At 45.5% G+C, this 16,106-nt stretch overlaps 1 protein-coding gene across 1 annotated transcript; it reads left to right on the forward strand.

Moving 5' to 3' along the window:
- The first annotated feature begins 476 nt into the window (after positions 1–476).
- Positions 477–2,298, forward strand: LOC130196109 (uncharacterized). The gene is made up of 2 exons (XM_056417972.1): positions 477–786; positions 1,625–2,298. The coding sequence occupies exons 1-2, from the start codon at positions 708–710 to the stop codon at positions 2,296–2,298; spliced, it is 753 nt and encodes a 250-aa protein (XP_056273947.1). The 5' UTR covers positions 477–707.
- The last annotated feature ends 13,808 nt before the right edge of the window (positions 2,299–16,106 follow it).

Genomic DNA, 16,106 nt, shown 5'->3' on the forward strand with positions numbered 1-16,106 from the left:
TATATATGTCCCCTTATTATGCATATTTTTATGGAAAAAAAATAAAAAATTTAAATAAAAATTTAAATATATTATTTAAAATATAAAATATGATGACAAATTAAAAATCTACAAAAGAAAATAATTCCCTATAGATAGGAGCTATTGTTTGTACCATTTAAACATTTATAAAACCCTTCCCTGTGTCTTTAATAATACATAGTGTTTAGCAACGTGTTGAAATGACTAAGGGGGTGTGTCACACATGCACTAATCTAACTTTGACAGCATACAGGCACGAGCTGTAGGGGCGGGCAGCTAAGGTATGGGGGCGTGTTTGGTGGGGGAAAAAAAAAAAAGGTGTGTCCTAGAGGAGTAGGGAACGATGTTATTGGGTGCATACTACTTATGAATAAGGGGGAGGGAGGGAGGGAGGGAGGGACTTATACCGGTATGCATATATATAGAGAGGGGTTTTGGGGTAAGAGGGCAGTCTCCAACAGTCTGGTCACTTGTGTGTACTTAGTAGTTGGCTCCTATTACTATTGTTACAGCTATTGCTAACTGCTAACTCTCCTGCTGCTGCTGCTGCTACTGTTTGTGGGAGTGTGTTGGATATCTGCCAGGATTATTTTTCGTCTTTTTTATTTTAATTTTTGATCTATCTCTTTTTTTGATTTTGATTTTATTGTTTGTTTTTATTTTTGAGCTATCTACATACAGTCATTATGTCTGACATCGACAACGACAACACCATCAACAACGATACCATCAACAACGATAAAGACAACCCTGCTGGTTCTATAGGTACGTTGGGGTCCTGTAATCCTAATAATATAGATAAGCCAGCAGGTGTCGCTGCAGCCGTGTATACAGATGTGGATACAGTCATACAGGGGCGGCGTACCTCTGATGATGGTCCCCGCGTAGTTGCTGAGCACCTAGGGGTCTATGGGTATGTTTACAAGGTTACCTATGCTAACGGTACTGTAGGGCTAATGAGTACACATATGGGGCGTACCAGATCCCAGGACTACGCGAAGGGCATGTTATTGTCTGTTAGTGACTGGAGACAGTGTCGTTCAGTAATCGGTGGGTCATTTGAGCCGGATAATCCGTCTGATAGTATGACCACAGCCCACTGGTATAGTGAAACAGGGGCTCAAATATACCATATAGATACAGGACACCTCCCCCGATCACCGCTAGGGTTTCTATTGGTTAGCAGTTGTCTGAACCGTGAATACATGTTGGTGTGTAGAGGGATGACGGGTTATGGTCAGACAACCCACCAGTTCAATAGTAGCGAGTATGATAAGTGGTTTCAGACCACATTCTTTGTTCAATGGTGTGATTGGCAGGCCATGCAGGGTCTGTTCAGCCAGGTTGACAACGCTATCAGGGCAGACAGAGTCTATGAGACTTACGGTGCTCTTAGAAAACGTCTTGTCTACGATGATGCGCCAATTGGTATGCAAATTGGGGTGTCTGCTATCATGCGGACACGGAACTGATAAAGTCGACAAGCCCATGTCATCTAAACGGGGGAAATCAAGGTATGTTTCAACATGTGTATGTTTTTATATGTTAATGTGTTTAAAATTTGATGCATAATTGACACAAATGTTTTTTATTTTATTTTCAGGCGCTGAAAACACAGATGCCAACCACTCATGGGCCGATCAAGTGAAGAACCCCCCTCATACTGACAATACGGACACCGAGGTCACATGCACTGTTGACCCGGTTGCATATTTTATGGCCGGGCATGCTATGACCATACAGCATCATCAGGACACGTGGGAGACCGTGGCAACGAACACCCGAGGGCTTGACATCATCGGACCTCCCGACTCCCCTAAAAAAGAACACCCGTGTTTCACAGAATGTGTTAAAACGGGAGTTCTACGTCTGCTGTCTGCTGCCGTACAATACTACAAGGAGAAAAAATGTTACGGATGTTATACTGCTCATCCCAGTCAGATCCACCATCCATGCCTGTGGCCTATACCAGAAGACTTCTACACTGAGCACTATGAGGAGTTGATGTATACCTTGTGGACCGACGATTTCATACCAACAGTGCAAATGTATGTGTCACTCTATGGTATTGAAACAACAGCTGATAGGATCAATGGAGCTGCAGCCATGATATGCCATAATCTGCTTACCGTTGATAATGTGCCCTTAGCGCTTGTAAGCTACGATGACCCCATGCCATCTGAGTATGAGCCCCCAGGGTACAATTGGGCCCTCAGGCTAGAGAGGCTATGTGATGGGTGGCAGAAGTCTGTACATCGGCCACCCTATAACCGTTGAGTATGCTATTGTTTCTTCTTATGGTATCAAACATGTGTTGTTTATGTGTGGATGCAATAAAACAGCTTGTTACAGTTACTGCCGTGATCATTTCTAACAAACCTTTATCATGGATAGGACACTACAGACGATTTATTACGATCCAGCTCATCCGGGGGGCTTAGGTAGTGTAGCAAAACTTCGTAATGCCGTCAGAGAGCAAACAGGTATTATGCCACAATTATCCAAGGTCAACAATTTTTTATTAGAACAAGATGTTTATACCCTCCATGCCAAAGCAGCTATAAACTTCCCTAGGAATAGAGTACTGGTTAGGGGTATAGACCAACAGTTTCAGGCCGATCTTGTAGATATGATCGAATATTCAGAGGAAAACGATAATGTACGATACCTATTGATGTGTATAGATGTCTTTTCTAAATATGCCTGGGTGAGATGTCTATCTAACAAATCAGCTGCTTCTGTGACAAATGCATTTAAAGACGTTTTGAACGAGGGTCGCGTCCCTGTGAAGTTGCAGACAGATGAGGGGACAGAATTTTATAACAAAAAATTTCAACAGTTAATGGATCAGTATAAAATCAAGCATTTTTCAACATCAAACGAGACAAAGGCTAGCATCATAGAGCGTTTTAACAGAACCTTCAAGACACGCATGTGGAGGTATTTAACGTCTGTTAACTCACGCAGATATGTAGAGGTGGTTCAGGATCTTGTTAATGCCTATAATAACTCTCATCATAGGTCTATAAATATGACACCAAGCACTGTAGATAAAAACAATGAAAAAATAGTATTCATGCATCTGTATAAGTTGAAGCCTCAGAAACCCTGGTATTTAAATTTAGCAAGGGAGACAACGTAAGAATCTCAAAACTCCGTGGGGTGTTTAGGAAAGGTTATAAGCAGACGTTCACAGATGAGCATTTCATCATATCAGAGTGTCTATCCAGGGATCCGCCTGTTTATAAACTAAGCGATAGTGCCAACGATCCTGTGAGGGGAACCTTTTACGAGGGAGAACTACACAAGGTCATTATAGGTAAAAACAAGACGTTTAAAATAGAAAGCGTATTGACCAGAAAAAAACATCATGGTAAAAATATGGTGTTTGTAAAGTGGCTAGGGTGGCCCCAGAAGTTTAACACATGGATCCCTGAAAAAGACATGGTGCCTGTATAGAAAAGGGTAGGGCCCATCGTTCAAAAGGTCACACACTCGAGCACCATTCATCAGACAACATCGGTACAGTATAGCTATGGATAAGAATGGTTTCTATGTTACACTTCCTAGTAACGCTTCCCTCCTGGTATATCCGAATAATAAGATATGGAATTACAGAACCAAATTAGCAAAAACTATAGTCTTGAGAGAGCCACACGAGGTCGGACTGATTGAGATTCAATATCCCAAAATGTGGAACAGCTTCAACGATAGCGACGCCAGTATTCAAATATCCTACGATATAACAACGGGGGACCGGGCTTCTATCGTCATGACGGTGGGCTATTATGGGTCTATAGAGGAGCTGGTTTACGAGTTTAACGTCCGAATCCGTGCTTTAACCAAAAAGCCTTACAAGGAATACATGTACTATGATAGCTTTAAAAATAGGGTCTACATCAGCGGCCTGGCAAATAGGGACATTGTCATAAATGGCCGTTTGGCTGAGATTCTAGGCTTCGTTCCTAGCACGGTTTTTCCCACAGCTATGGACCCTCTACACCGAAATTACGCCCCACATGCTGCCGATATTCATGGGGGCTGTTATAACATATATGTATATAGCGATATTGTAGACTATCAACTGGTTGGCGATAGCCATGTACCACTCCTGAGATGTATAAATGTGTCTGACGAGGTGCGACGTATACCCACTCTAACTTTTGACAAGCCACACTACACGTCGCTCTCCAAAACGGTGTTTGATGACATTGAGTTAGCTTTAAAGCGACCAGAACAGATATATACCTTTTTTATACGGTAAAGTGATTGTAAAGCTACATTTTAGACCCATAAAACAGTATTTCTACAACTATTGAATGATGGTTCGAACCCCTACGTTCGAGACGATGGCGTTATATGACATACTACATGAATCAGGCTGGTGGCGACCTACAGGGTTTTATAGGTGCTAGTACCCAGTATGGAAACGGATTGGGAGGTATGTTTGAAGTCTTTTCAGAATGGCCATACCTCTTTTAAAAGAGGATTTAACATTGCTAAACCACACCTAAGGACAGCGGCTTCTAATATCATGGGTGATGTTGTCTCGAAATTACTAAACATAACATGGATAAGCAGGAGGGGCATGGCATGTTAGTGCATATGAAGCGCCCACTGAAACGACCACCAGTGAATAGGGGCGTTCCACCACAAATAAAAGGCGTAAAACAGGCGGTAGAACCAAGAAACCTGTCAAAAGAAAACAGCAGCCAAACGAAGCAGATCACAGGAAAACGTGCTCACTTCACTGCTAAAGACATCTTTTAAAAGAAAAAAAGAAGAAGAAAAAAAGAAAAGAAAAAACAACAAGACCTAAATTAAGAAACTAAGAAGCTATGTCTCTTATACATAAACAATCTGCAGAATGTGTCAAGACAGAGCTGGATCTGTTTACGGTTCCTTACACTCAAACATCCCTCGAGAAATCTACATTTTTAGAAATTCCTCCAGTGTCTGCAATAACGGAGACCGGACCCTTGAGTTCTACATCTCGTCGGCGAAGATTAACTGGATTTGAATGATTCATATCTGTCTTTGAGGGTGAAGATTACGAATCCTGACGGGTCTGATTTACCCGCTGCCGCAGATGTAGGATTCATAAACTACCCAGGATGCACCTTATTTTCCCAAGTAGACATCATGCTGGGTGATAGACTCATATCACAATCATCAAATACTTACCCCTACAGAGGAATAATAGAATGTCTGCTCAACTACAGCAAAGACACTCTGGATACACAATTCAGCACCGGATTATTTTGCAAGGACACAGGCTCACATATGAATGTGACCACCATACAGGGTGCTAACACAGGGTTATTGGAGCGTGGAAGCTACACGGGGGCTAGCCGGACGGTTGAGCTAATAGCACCGATACATTCTGATCTGTTTTTTCAAGAGAAGTTGTTGCTTAACGGCGTCGATATTTCTCTGAAATTCATACGATCAAAAGATGCATTTGCCCTAATGACAGCAGCGGATACGCTGTACAGAGTTAAGATTGTATCAGCCAGTATTTTTGTGAAAAAGGTTACTGTGGCACCTCCTGTCAGATTGGCTCATAGCCGCGCCCTACAGCACACAAATGCTAAATATGCTCTTGACAGAGTCGCTTTAAAAACTTTTTCCATACCAGCGGGGACAAGAGTATGCAATCAGGAGAATTTATACATGGGTCAACTCCCTAAATTCATGGTATTATGCTTTGTGGACAATGAAGGATACACAGGTAGCTACGCAAGAAACCCTTTTAATTTTGAACACTATGATTTAGAGTATTTGAGCATCTCTGCAGACGGACAGTCACACCCATCAAGACCATTCCAGCCCTCATTCCAATACGGTCTCTACACTAGAGAATATTACCACATGATTCAAACTACAGGGAGGCATTTAAAGGACAGACCGCTGGCCGTCACCCGCCGTGATTTTGGGAATGGTTACTCAATGTTCTGCATTAATCTGGAGCCTGATGAAGGATGTTCGGGGAATGTGTCTCTGATTAGAACAGGCAACGTTCGTCTGGAGGCTCGATTCCGTGTACCTCTGCCTAGAACAGTGACGTTGATATGTTATTCAGTGTTTGACTCTGTACTTGAGATATCAAACCAGCGCCAGGTATTGATGGATGCATATTGAGGGGTACCTGTTGAAATACGATGAATACCATAGAGTTGACTAGTATAGTCAGAAAATGCATGATTAATGGAACACGTTTTGTGGGGGTCCTGGCCTGTGATCAATTACCTCAGGCAGAATTATACACGTACCCTGCAATGATGATTGTAAACACCCACGCGTCTGACAAACCTGGAGAGCATTGGTTGGCAATTTATATCACAAAACACAAACACGGTTACTTTTTCGATAGCTTTGGGCATGCCCCCGACTATGTGGGGTTCCCCAGAGAAATAAAAGAGTTCCTCAATGAAACATGTGAGCACATATCTTATTCGAGAAAACAGGTGCAGAACCATCTAGCCACTACTTGTGGGCAGCATTGTGTGTTTTTTCTGTGTCATATACAAAAAGGCTGGTCTTATTCTAAAGTGTTGGCCCTTTACGGTAACAATTTGTTTATTAATGATGCGGGTGTTACTCGTTTCGTTAACAAAAGACACTCTACAGATTGTTGTGGCGATTATTTTCCCTGTGTGCAGTGTTCGTAAACATCATGTAATGTATTATCAGATACATTATAAATAAAACATGTGACACCCTGTTATTGCTTAGCCTTTTATTCAGAGTATATGTAATGTATTATCAGATACTTTATAAATAAAACATGTGACACCCAGTTATTGCTTAGCCTTTTATTCAGAGTATATGATATGTACAATTAATACGGGTAATGATAAAACAATGAGGTAGAGTAGTTAAAACAAAAACAATTAATACATGTAATAAAACAACGAGGTAGATCGGTCAAAATAAAAATAGAGCAATACATACACTCATGGATATACACACACATACATACATGCATATATATATATATTATAAAAAGACAGGTACAAGTTGTTATACACTGGTAAAAAGCTTAAAAAGTCACCCAAGGCTTAACAGGTCGGCGTGATCTACCCTTTGAGGTCTTGGGGGTCTTAAAAGGGGTGTCATATTCATCAACACTACGTTTATGGGATGTATGTGCTGTGTCCTCATCTGTACTAAAGTTATTTGGGTCATTCATCTTATTTTTGGCTACAATCTGGCGGACCACAGGATTGGGTATAGCCGACAATGGTACATTTAAATCGGCGAGTGTTTTAAAAAAAACAGCCCATCCCTTTGGTCTAGAGCTGTCTAAGACGTTATGGGTAGCTGTGACACCTCTCACCAAATCATGCAGGTGTGATCCATGAATAATTTGTTTATTAATGATAAGCTCCCCCCTCTCGTTCCACGACACATCGTTTGAGCTGTTTAACGTATCCAGAATACATTCAGCATGTTTTTTGCTTTTTTTAGGCAAATGTTTTATAACACTCCCCAGAACAAGATCCTTTTTAGGCACCATGTCGTAAGTACCCGATTCCTCTTTTGATGCTGTGGGGTTAGCACCAGCATGATTCTCTCCAGGCGGCAGCGACAGAGTCAAGACGCTCTTCTCGCGTTCACCTTGTCTCACAAAATTCAAGTATCTTTGTAAAATACCCGCATATTTTTTAGCTTTTTCATATACGTCCGTGTCCGGTTTTTCTAACACCTCGCTCATGGTTCTATCAAGGTCGTTTTCCACAGACTGTCTTATAGATCCTTGTCGCTGGTCAGGCATAGTGTGCTTTAGAGCGTCCAATTGTTGCTGCGGCACCAGAAACATTTTCTGCGTATGATCCATCTACTTTGCACTCACTGACCACCTCTGATAAGATTAATTATAAAAGGAATAGCCGCCCCCAACAGAGAGAATAAAAAACCACCTGTCTGATTGAGTTTCTTCTTCTTACTAGTGAGTGAACCCTTCTTTGATGCCACCAGTCTAATAAGCTTCTTCTTCTTCTTTAAGAGTTTGTACTGCTTGTCAGTCAAGGGGATATTACCGCTCAAAACATTTAGTGCAATCTCACACAGAGACTTGACAAAATCAGCTCCGGCATTACACACAATGACTCTCCGCACCTTAGGAGACGATTTATATATCAACTCTAACAGAGCAATATTCCTTTGCATACGCAGAGACATTATCTCTTGTGCTTCTTAGCCATGTACACCACGGGGTGGTCTGACAACACAGATGTTCTGAGTCTTAAGTGTTCCGGTGTCATGGCTTTATAGTCTATGAGTAAATAACCAAAGGGTAGATGTGTCGCATCATTAAATGACTCTAAAAAATGTTGCGTGTTACCAGGATACATTTGTCGTGCCAGTAACATAATCTGACATTTATCCCTAGGATTCTTAAACAAAATGAGGTAGTTTGTGTTTAAACTAATAGTACGACTAGCCTTTCCCTGAATGAATACATTTTGCACTAAATATATACAGCTTAGGTTTCTGTGATGTACATATTTAGTAAAAACATTTTGAACTTCTAGGCTGTTACAGGCATCATTCATTACATCGTCTATGATTAGTAGATTGTTTTGGGTTACGGGTAACAAGTCATCATCACACAGAGATTCGGGTAATCCGTTTACAAAAGTGATCTTGCGTATCTTCAGTAACTGGTCGTAGAGAGGCTGCCAACACGAATATATGTATACCACATTGTCAAAACGCTGCGAAATAACCCTATCTGCGTTGGCAATAATATCCTTGACAAAAAATGTCTTTCCACAGTTTGAAGGACCGCTGACTACCAGACTGAAGGGATGTTGAAAACGAGCGTCAAAACCCAGGGTTATATCAGTAGCCATAGGGGAGCGTGGTGTAATCCGGCATTACTCTCCCTTGTTGTATACAACTCGCACTTTCTTGAAAACTGTCTCATTTCGCAGATGAAAGTGCCTCTTATCCCGCTTGATGGTGTCAGTGGCAGTCATTAGGGGTGGAGCTGGAGCTTGCTGATTGGCTACAAAAGCGTGTACCATACCTATTAAAGAAGCCGGTGTGACAACCGCAGCGTTTTGTGCCGTCAAAGACACGCCTTTGCATTTCACAGTGGTCTTGCCCTGTTTCGTTGTGTATGCATAACACTTGGGACCCCCGAGACAAACTCTGTGATGTAATCCTCCTCAGGGGAGCCACACACGTCACCACTGTTGAGTTCATCGGTTAGATCTCCGAGATAGGGCCCCAGCGGTGGTACAAGGTCGCCAGCCCCCGATGTGAACACAATGCTGTCTGTGTCACAGTACAACACTCTCTCCTGTAGGGTGTCTAACACATCGTGCAGCATCAGTCTAGCATGGGCTGTTGTCATAGCACCTATAAAGACATTTACATCTTTAATGCGAGAACCCCGACTGTCGGCATGTCGCCACTGCACCAACGCCACATCGTCCGATATGAAACAGAACTGACGGACGCCAAACTGGTCGCTGAACATCAGTTGGGTGAATCGTGTCGGATCGGTGATCAGTTCACAGGACGGCATGTTGTTTCTCATGCTGAAACGTCCCCATAAAGAGTTGAGAAGAAGCTTGTTACAACTCCTCATGGCTTTATTGACACATATTTTGGCTGGATCGAGCTGAATGCCCTCTTTCTCAAAATAGTCCGCCACGTATTTTGCTTTTTCAACATCGGTCTTGACGTGACCAGGATACCCCGATGCCTCCTGCTTGCACTTGAGAAACGTGTTTACATATCCCCTAAACAGGGTGTCTGTCTTGGTGGGGAAGTGCCACACTTCATCAATGTGTACTATCAGGTATCCTTTTTCAAGGGCCTTCTGGAGCTCCAATGATACCCATACGCCAGAGAGTTGTCTCTCTACATCACTGTCAGGGGTAGTCCGGGTTGTCGCAGCGAGAGAGGACCCAAATGCCGACATTACTGCACAACTATATTTATTTTCCACAAATCACAGACCAGACCAGAACAGGAGGACAAACACGCGGACCAAACAGTACGAAGCCACACTGGGAATGAGACGAACAGGGTTTACATACACAGGCAAGGTGAGAGGATTGGACAACGGGGAACAAGACACAGGTGGACACAATGAGGGCGGGACCAGCAATCACACAGAAGGAAACAATCAGGACCAGGGCAGACAATCACAGGGAGACAGGCACAAGGAATTCAAAACAAGACACAAAACTAAACACAAACTCAGATCCTAACAGTACCCCTCAAGGGACGGATTCCAGACGTCCCAAGCGTTCACGGGTGGGTGGAGGGAGCCGGAGGAGGGTCCAAGGCTGTAGAAGCAGTCCGGGGCGGCGCAGGACGATCACCAGGCCAAGGGGAAGGCGCGGGAGGACATGAGTGGGGAGCTAGGGACCGGGCTCAGGAGAGGAAGTCACAGGGTTCCGGGTCTTGGGATGGGGCTCTGTGGGACCAGGACCGGCAACGAGACATGGGGAACTGTGACTGGATGGGACAGGTCACGGGAACCGATGGACGCCACGGGACACGGAACTGTGACTGACGGGCGCGGATGGGGAGAACCGGGGCAGGCGAACGGAGGCGGAATACCGGGACTGGAACATCGGGGCTGGAGCCAGCAGCGGAACACGGGGACTGGAACATCGGGGACAGGAGCCGTGACGGAACACCGGGACTGGAACCGAACATCGGGGCTGGAACCGGCGGAACACCGGGACTAGAACCAGAACATCGGGCTGGAGGCGGCGGGAACACCGGGACAGGAACATCGTGGACTGGAACCGTGACGGAACTCCGGGACTGGAACCGAACATCGTGGACTGGAACGGTGACGGAACACCGGGACAGGAACATGAACATCGTGGACTGGAACCGTGACGGAACACCGGGACTGGAACGAACATCGTGGACTAGAACCGCGACGGAACACCGGGACTAGAACCAGAACATCGGGGCTGGAGGCGGCGGCGGAACACCGGGACAGGAACATGAACATCGTGGACTGGAACCGTGACGAACACCGGGACTGGAACCGAACATCGTGGACTAGAACCGGCGACGGAACACGGGACTGGAACGCACATCGGGACTGGAGCGGTGACGGAACACCGGGACTGGAGCGGCACAAGGCCAAGGCCGGGAGGGACTCCCACATGTTGTGGAGATGCACATCATGGGAGGCTGGCCAGACCAGAACCGGCGACGGAACACCGGGGACTGGAACATCGTAGACTGGAACCTCGGGGTCTGGAGCCTGTGACGGAACACTGGGACTGGAACCGGTGACGGAACACCGGGGACTGGAGCCGGCACAGGACCAAGGGCCCGGAGGGACTCCCACATCTCCTCCAGAAGTACTTGAGACTTAGTTGGCCAGGCAGGAACCGTGCAGCAGAAACTGAAGGCTGGGTCCATTCTTGGTGGCTTCGTTCTGTCAGGGGTAGTCCGGGTTGTCGCAGCGAGAGAGGACCCAAATGCCGACATTACTGCACAACTATATTTATTTTCCACAAATCACAGACCAGACCAGAACAGGAGGACAAACACGCGGACCAAACAGTACGAAGCCACACTGGGAATGAGACGAACAGGGTTTACATACACAGGCAAGGTGAGAGGATTGGACAACGGGGAACAAGACACAGGTGGACACAATGAGGGCGGGACCAGCAATCACACAGAAGGAAACAATCAGGACCAGGGCAGACAATCACAGGGAGACAGACGACACAAGGAATTCAAAACAAGACACAAAACTAAACACAAACTCCAGATCCTAACAATCACTGTGTGTACATGCTGTAGACTGGTTCAAATCCTCGGCACATGTCCTGCACAAGGGGAACATGAGTTTTCCATGACATCTGTGGGGGAGGACAGGGTGGAACAAGCCTCTTGGGGGGAGTACCACACATTTTACAAACCCAAAATAGTTATCTATAGAATCAAAGTTCTTGAAGATAATCATAGGGTGTCCTACAGGATAAGGCTTGGTACTCTGTACCATGGGATACAGACTTGTAAAGTCGTATCTGATTTTCTCGTCATTTTCAGCACTGACCTTGTGGTACAGTTTCATGGCATTTGTTCGCCTCCAAAGAGCCTCTCGGGGTTTAGCCGCTCAGGCTTTTTATACGTGGCCATGAATGCCTTCACGGAGGCATTGTGACGTTTTAAGGATGCCCACTCGCACTCCCAAATCACCGTGACACGTACACCATGGTGTCTTTGCAGGCTCTGCACTTTGTCCTTAAAGGCATTGTACATTCTACCATAGGTGACCTTGGTAACAGGGTTCACGTCCCCCTGTACGTGACATTTGACACATCCATGATAGAAACACCCTGCAAACTCAGAGCACATCCGCTCCTCAGCATTATAACCATCTACGTACAAGGTGTCAAATGCTTGCTCGCCATGATTGAGGGCGTGTTTGATGTCACAGTTGTTTGACAGCGACAGGTACTCGAGCCATTGAATGGATGCGTCGGAGAATGTTTTGTTCTGAGTTGTGTATGCCCCATCATACGTCAAAGCTACAGTGTCGCGGGGCAGAAACAGTGTCTTGAACACACCCATACAGGCGGAGGCGAGGGTGGTGTAGCTGAAGGGGTCTAACTCTGTACATTGCATGAAACTACTACGATAGGTTGTGCATGCCCTTCTCAATAGTTCAACGTCATTGACGCAGTACCGCGATCTCCACTTGGAAGTCAAACGTGCCTCCACAAACTGAGTTGTACCATATCATGAACGTGGCCTTGTCACTGTCGATCATTTCATTGTACCCATAGTCAGACGGTTCAGGATATTTTCCGACATAGTTTTCATGTTCGCGAGTGTTAAACCGATGGGGAAAATGTCCTTTGGCTAGGTCGACAAAGCCTAAGGCTTCAGGAGTCCGCGACAGACGCATGGGCAGAAAACTAAAGGAGTCAATCCACCGTTGTTGATAGGCCTGATCAAACATCAAAATGACACGGCTCCCTCTCATAGTTACACTAGGTGTGATACCTTGCTTGACAAAATACTCTAGGAGTATGTAGTTGTCAAAGCCCGACGCATTGTGTGCTATGAATGTGTAGCCTCTGTACTTTGGCATTCGATAACGCCGGACAAATGCCCCAACACACTTTAAAGTTGTGAAACAAAAGCGGTCCCCAGACATCTCCATAGCACACACAAAGTTTGCTTCATGTTTCCCTCCGTGAAACCGGGTCTCGAAATCGAACAGTATATAGTTTGTCTGTGCTACTTTCTTCTCAACAGGTTGAATAAAACAGTTGTGCTCTTTGACACTTTCCAGACGGTCTCCCACGTGTCCTGATGATGCTGTATGGTCATAGCATGCCCGGCCATAAAATATGCAACCGGGTCAACAGTGCATGTGACCTCGGTGTCCGTATTGTCAGTATGAGGGGGGTTCTTCACTTGATCGGCCCATGAGTGGTTGGCATCTGTGTTTTCAGCGCCTGAAAATAAAATAAAAAACATTTGTGTCAATTATGCATCAAATTTTAAACACATTAACATATAAAAACATACACATGTTGAAACATACCTTGATTTCCCCCGTTTAGATGACATGGGCTTTGTCTTTATCAGTTCCGTGTCCGCATGATAGCAGACACCCCAATTTGCATACCAATTGGCGCATCATCGTAGACAAGACGTTTTCTAAGAGCACCGTAAGTCTCATAGACTCTGTCTGCCCTGATAGCGTTGTCAACCTGGCTGAACAGACCCTGCATGGCCTGCCAATCACACCATTGAACAAAGAATGTGGTCTGAAACCACTTATCATACTCGCTACTATTGAACTGGTGGGTTGTCTGACCATAACCCGTCATCCTCTACACACCAACATGTATTCACGGTTCAGACAACTGCTAACCAATAGAAACCCTAGCGGTGATCGGGGGAGGTGTCCTGTATCTATATGGTATATTTGAGCCCCTGTTTCACTATACCAGTGGGCTGTGGTCATACTATCAGACGGATTATCCGGCTCAAATGACCCACCGATTACTGAACGACACTGTCTCCAGTCACTAACAGACAATAACATGCCCTTCGTAGTCCTGGGATCTGGTACGCCCCATATGTGTACTCATTAGCCCTACAGTACCGTTAGCATAGGTAACCTTGTAAACATACCCATAGACCCCTAGGTGCTCAGCAACTACGGGACCATCATCAGAGTACGCCGCCCCTGTATGACTGTATCCACATCTGTATACACGGCTGCAGCGACACCTGCTGGCTTATCTATATTATTAGGATTACAGGACCCCAACCGTTATAGAACCAGCAGGGTTGTCTTTATCGTTGTTGATGGTATCGTTGTTGATGGTGTTGTCGTTGTCGATGTCAGACATAATGACTGTATGTAGATAGCTCAAAATAAAAACAAACAATAAAATCAAAATCAAAAAAAGAGATAGATCAAAAATTAAAATAAAAAAGACGAAAAATAATCCTGGCAGATATCCAACACACTCCCACAAACAGTAGCAGCAGCAGCAGGAGAGTTAGCAGTTAGCAATAGCTGTAACAATAGTAATAGGAGCCAACTACTAAGTACACACAAGTGACCAGACTGTTGGAGACTGCCCTCTTACCCCAAAAACCCCTCTCTATATGCATACCGGTATAAGTCCTCCCTCCTCCCTCCTCCCTCCCTCCCTCCTCCCTCCCTTATTCATAAGTAGTATGCACCCAATAACATCGTTCCCTACTCCTCTAGGACACACCTTTTTTTTTCCCCCAAACACACCCCCATACCTTAGCTGCCCGCCCCCCTACAGCTCGTGCCTGTATGCTGTCAAAGTTAGATTAGTGCATGTGTGACACACCCCCTTAGTCATTTCAACACGTTGCTAAACACTATGTATTATTAAAGACACAGGGAAGGGTTTTATAAATGTTTAAATGGTACAAACAATAGCTCCTATCTATAGGGAATTATTTTCTTTTGTAGATTTTTAATTTGTCATCATATTTTATATTTTAAATAATATATTTAAATTTTTATTTAAATTTTTTTATTTTTTTCCATAAAAATATGCATAATAAGGGGACATATATATGCGTGCGTGAGAGTGCATGTGAGGTTGCGCGCGTGCACGTACGTATACGCGCATACATGTCCCCTATATACTACTATGGTCAACAGGTAGGTGAAACCCTGAGAGGACGGCAGAGGGCCAACCAGATCCACGTTAACATGGTCAAAACGCCTCTCTGGCACAGGGAACAACTCTAGCAGGGCTTTAGTGTGGCGATGTATTTTGGCCCGTTGGCACTCAAGGCAAGTGGTAGCCCAGTCTCTTACGTCCTTTTTGAGGCCGCGCCAAACAAACTTCGCCGCCACCAGCCTCTGCGACGCTTTCGAACCGGGGTGGGAGAGACCGTGGATGGCATCAAAGACGGGTCGTCTCCACCCCGTGGGAACGATCGGCCGAGGACTGCCTGTGGAGACGTCACACATGAGCGTGGTGCCGGCTTCTCCAAAAACCACATCCTCTATTTTCAGACCTGTAGTCGAGGTCTTCAGGATGTGCACGTCTGGGTATGTGGTCTGGTCCGCTGCCATGTGGCTGTAATCCAAACCAAGATGGACTGCCCCTGCCACCGCCCGTGACAGGCAGTCCGCCACCTGGTTGTCCTTACCGGCCACGTGCTGTAAATCCGTGGTGAACTCGTAAATGTAGGACAGATGACGTTGCTGGCGGGCGGACCACGGCTCGGCCACTTTGGCCATGGCGAAAACCAGTGGCTTGTGGTCGACAAAGGCGGTGAAGTGTCGACCTTCCAGCAGGAAATGAAAGTGTCTGATGGCGAGGTAGAGACCCAGCAGCTCCCGGTCGAAAGTGCTGTACTTACGCTCATTAGCGCGCAGCTGGCGGCTGAAGAAGGCAAGGGGCTGCCAGGCCCCGCCTACCCACTGCTCGTAGACAGCACCGACAGCGTAGTCAGAGGCGTCCGAGGTGATGGCGATGGAGGCTGTGGCTGAAGGATGTGCCAGCATGGTGGCCTGTGCCAGGGCTGCCTTAGTGTCAGCAAAAGCCTTGTCCCTGCCCTCAGTCCAG

The sequence above is a fragment of the Pseudoliparis swirei genome, chromosome 7, assembly GCF_029220125.1.
Source record: "Pseudoliparis swirei isolate HS2019 ecotype Mariana Trench chromosome 7, NWPU_hadal_v1, whole genome shotgun sequence".
Taxonomy (NCBI): domain Eukaryota; kingdom Metazoa; phylum Chordata; class Actinopteri; order Perciformes; family Liparidae; genus Pseudoliparis; species Pseudoliparis swirei.

What these genes read in the sequence shown, in the direction of transcription:
- LOC130196109 (XM_056417972.1), top strand. Translation starts at nt 708, where the DNA reads ATGTCTGACATCGACAACGACAACACCATCAACAACGATACCATCAAC. An exon ending in CAACCCTGCTGGTTCTATAG is followed by an intron (nt 787 to 1,624) that starts GTACGTTGGGGT and finishes TTTTATTTTCAG; the next exon opens with GCGCTGAAAACACAGATGCC.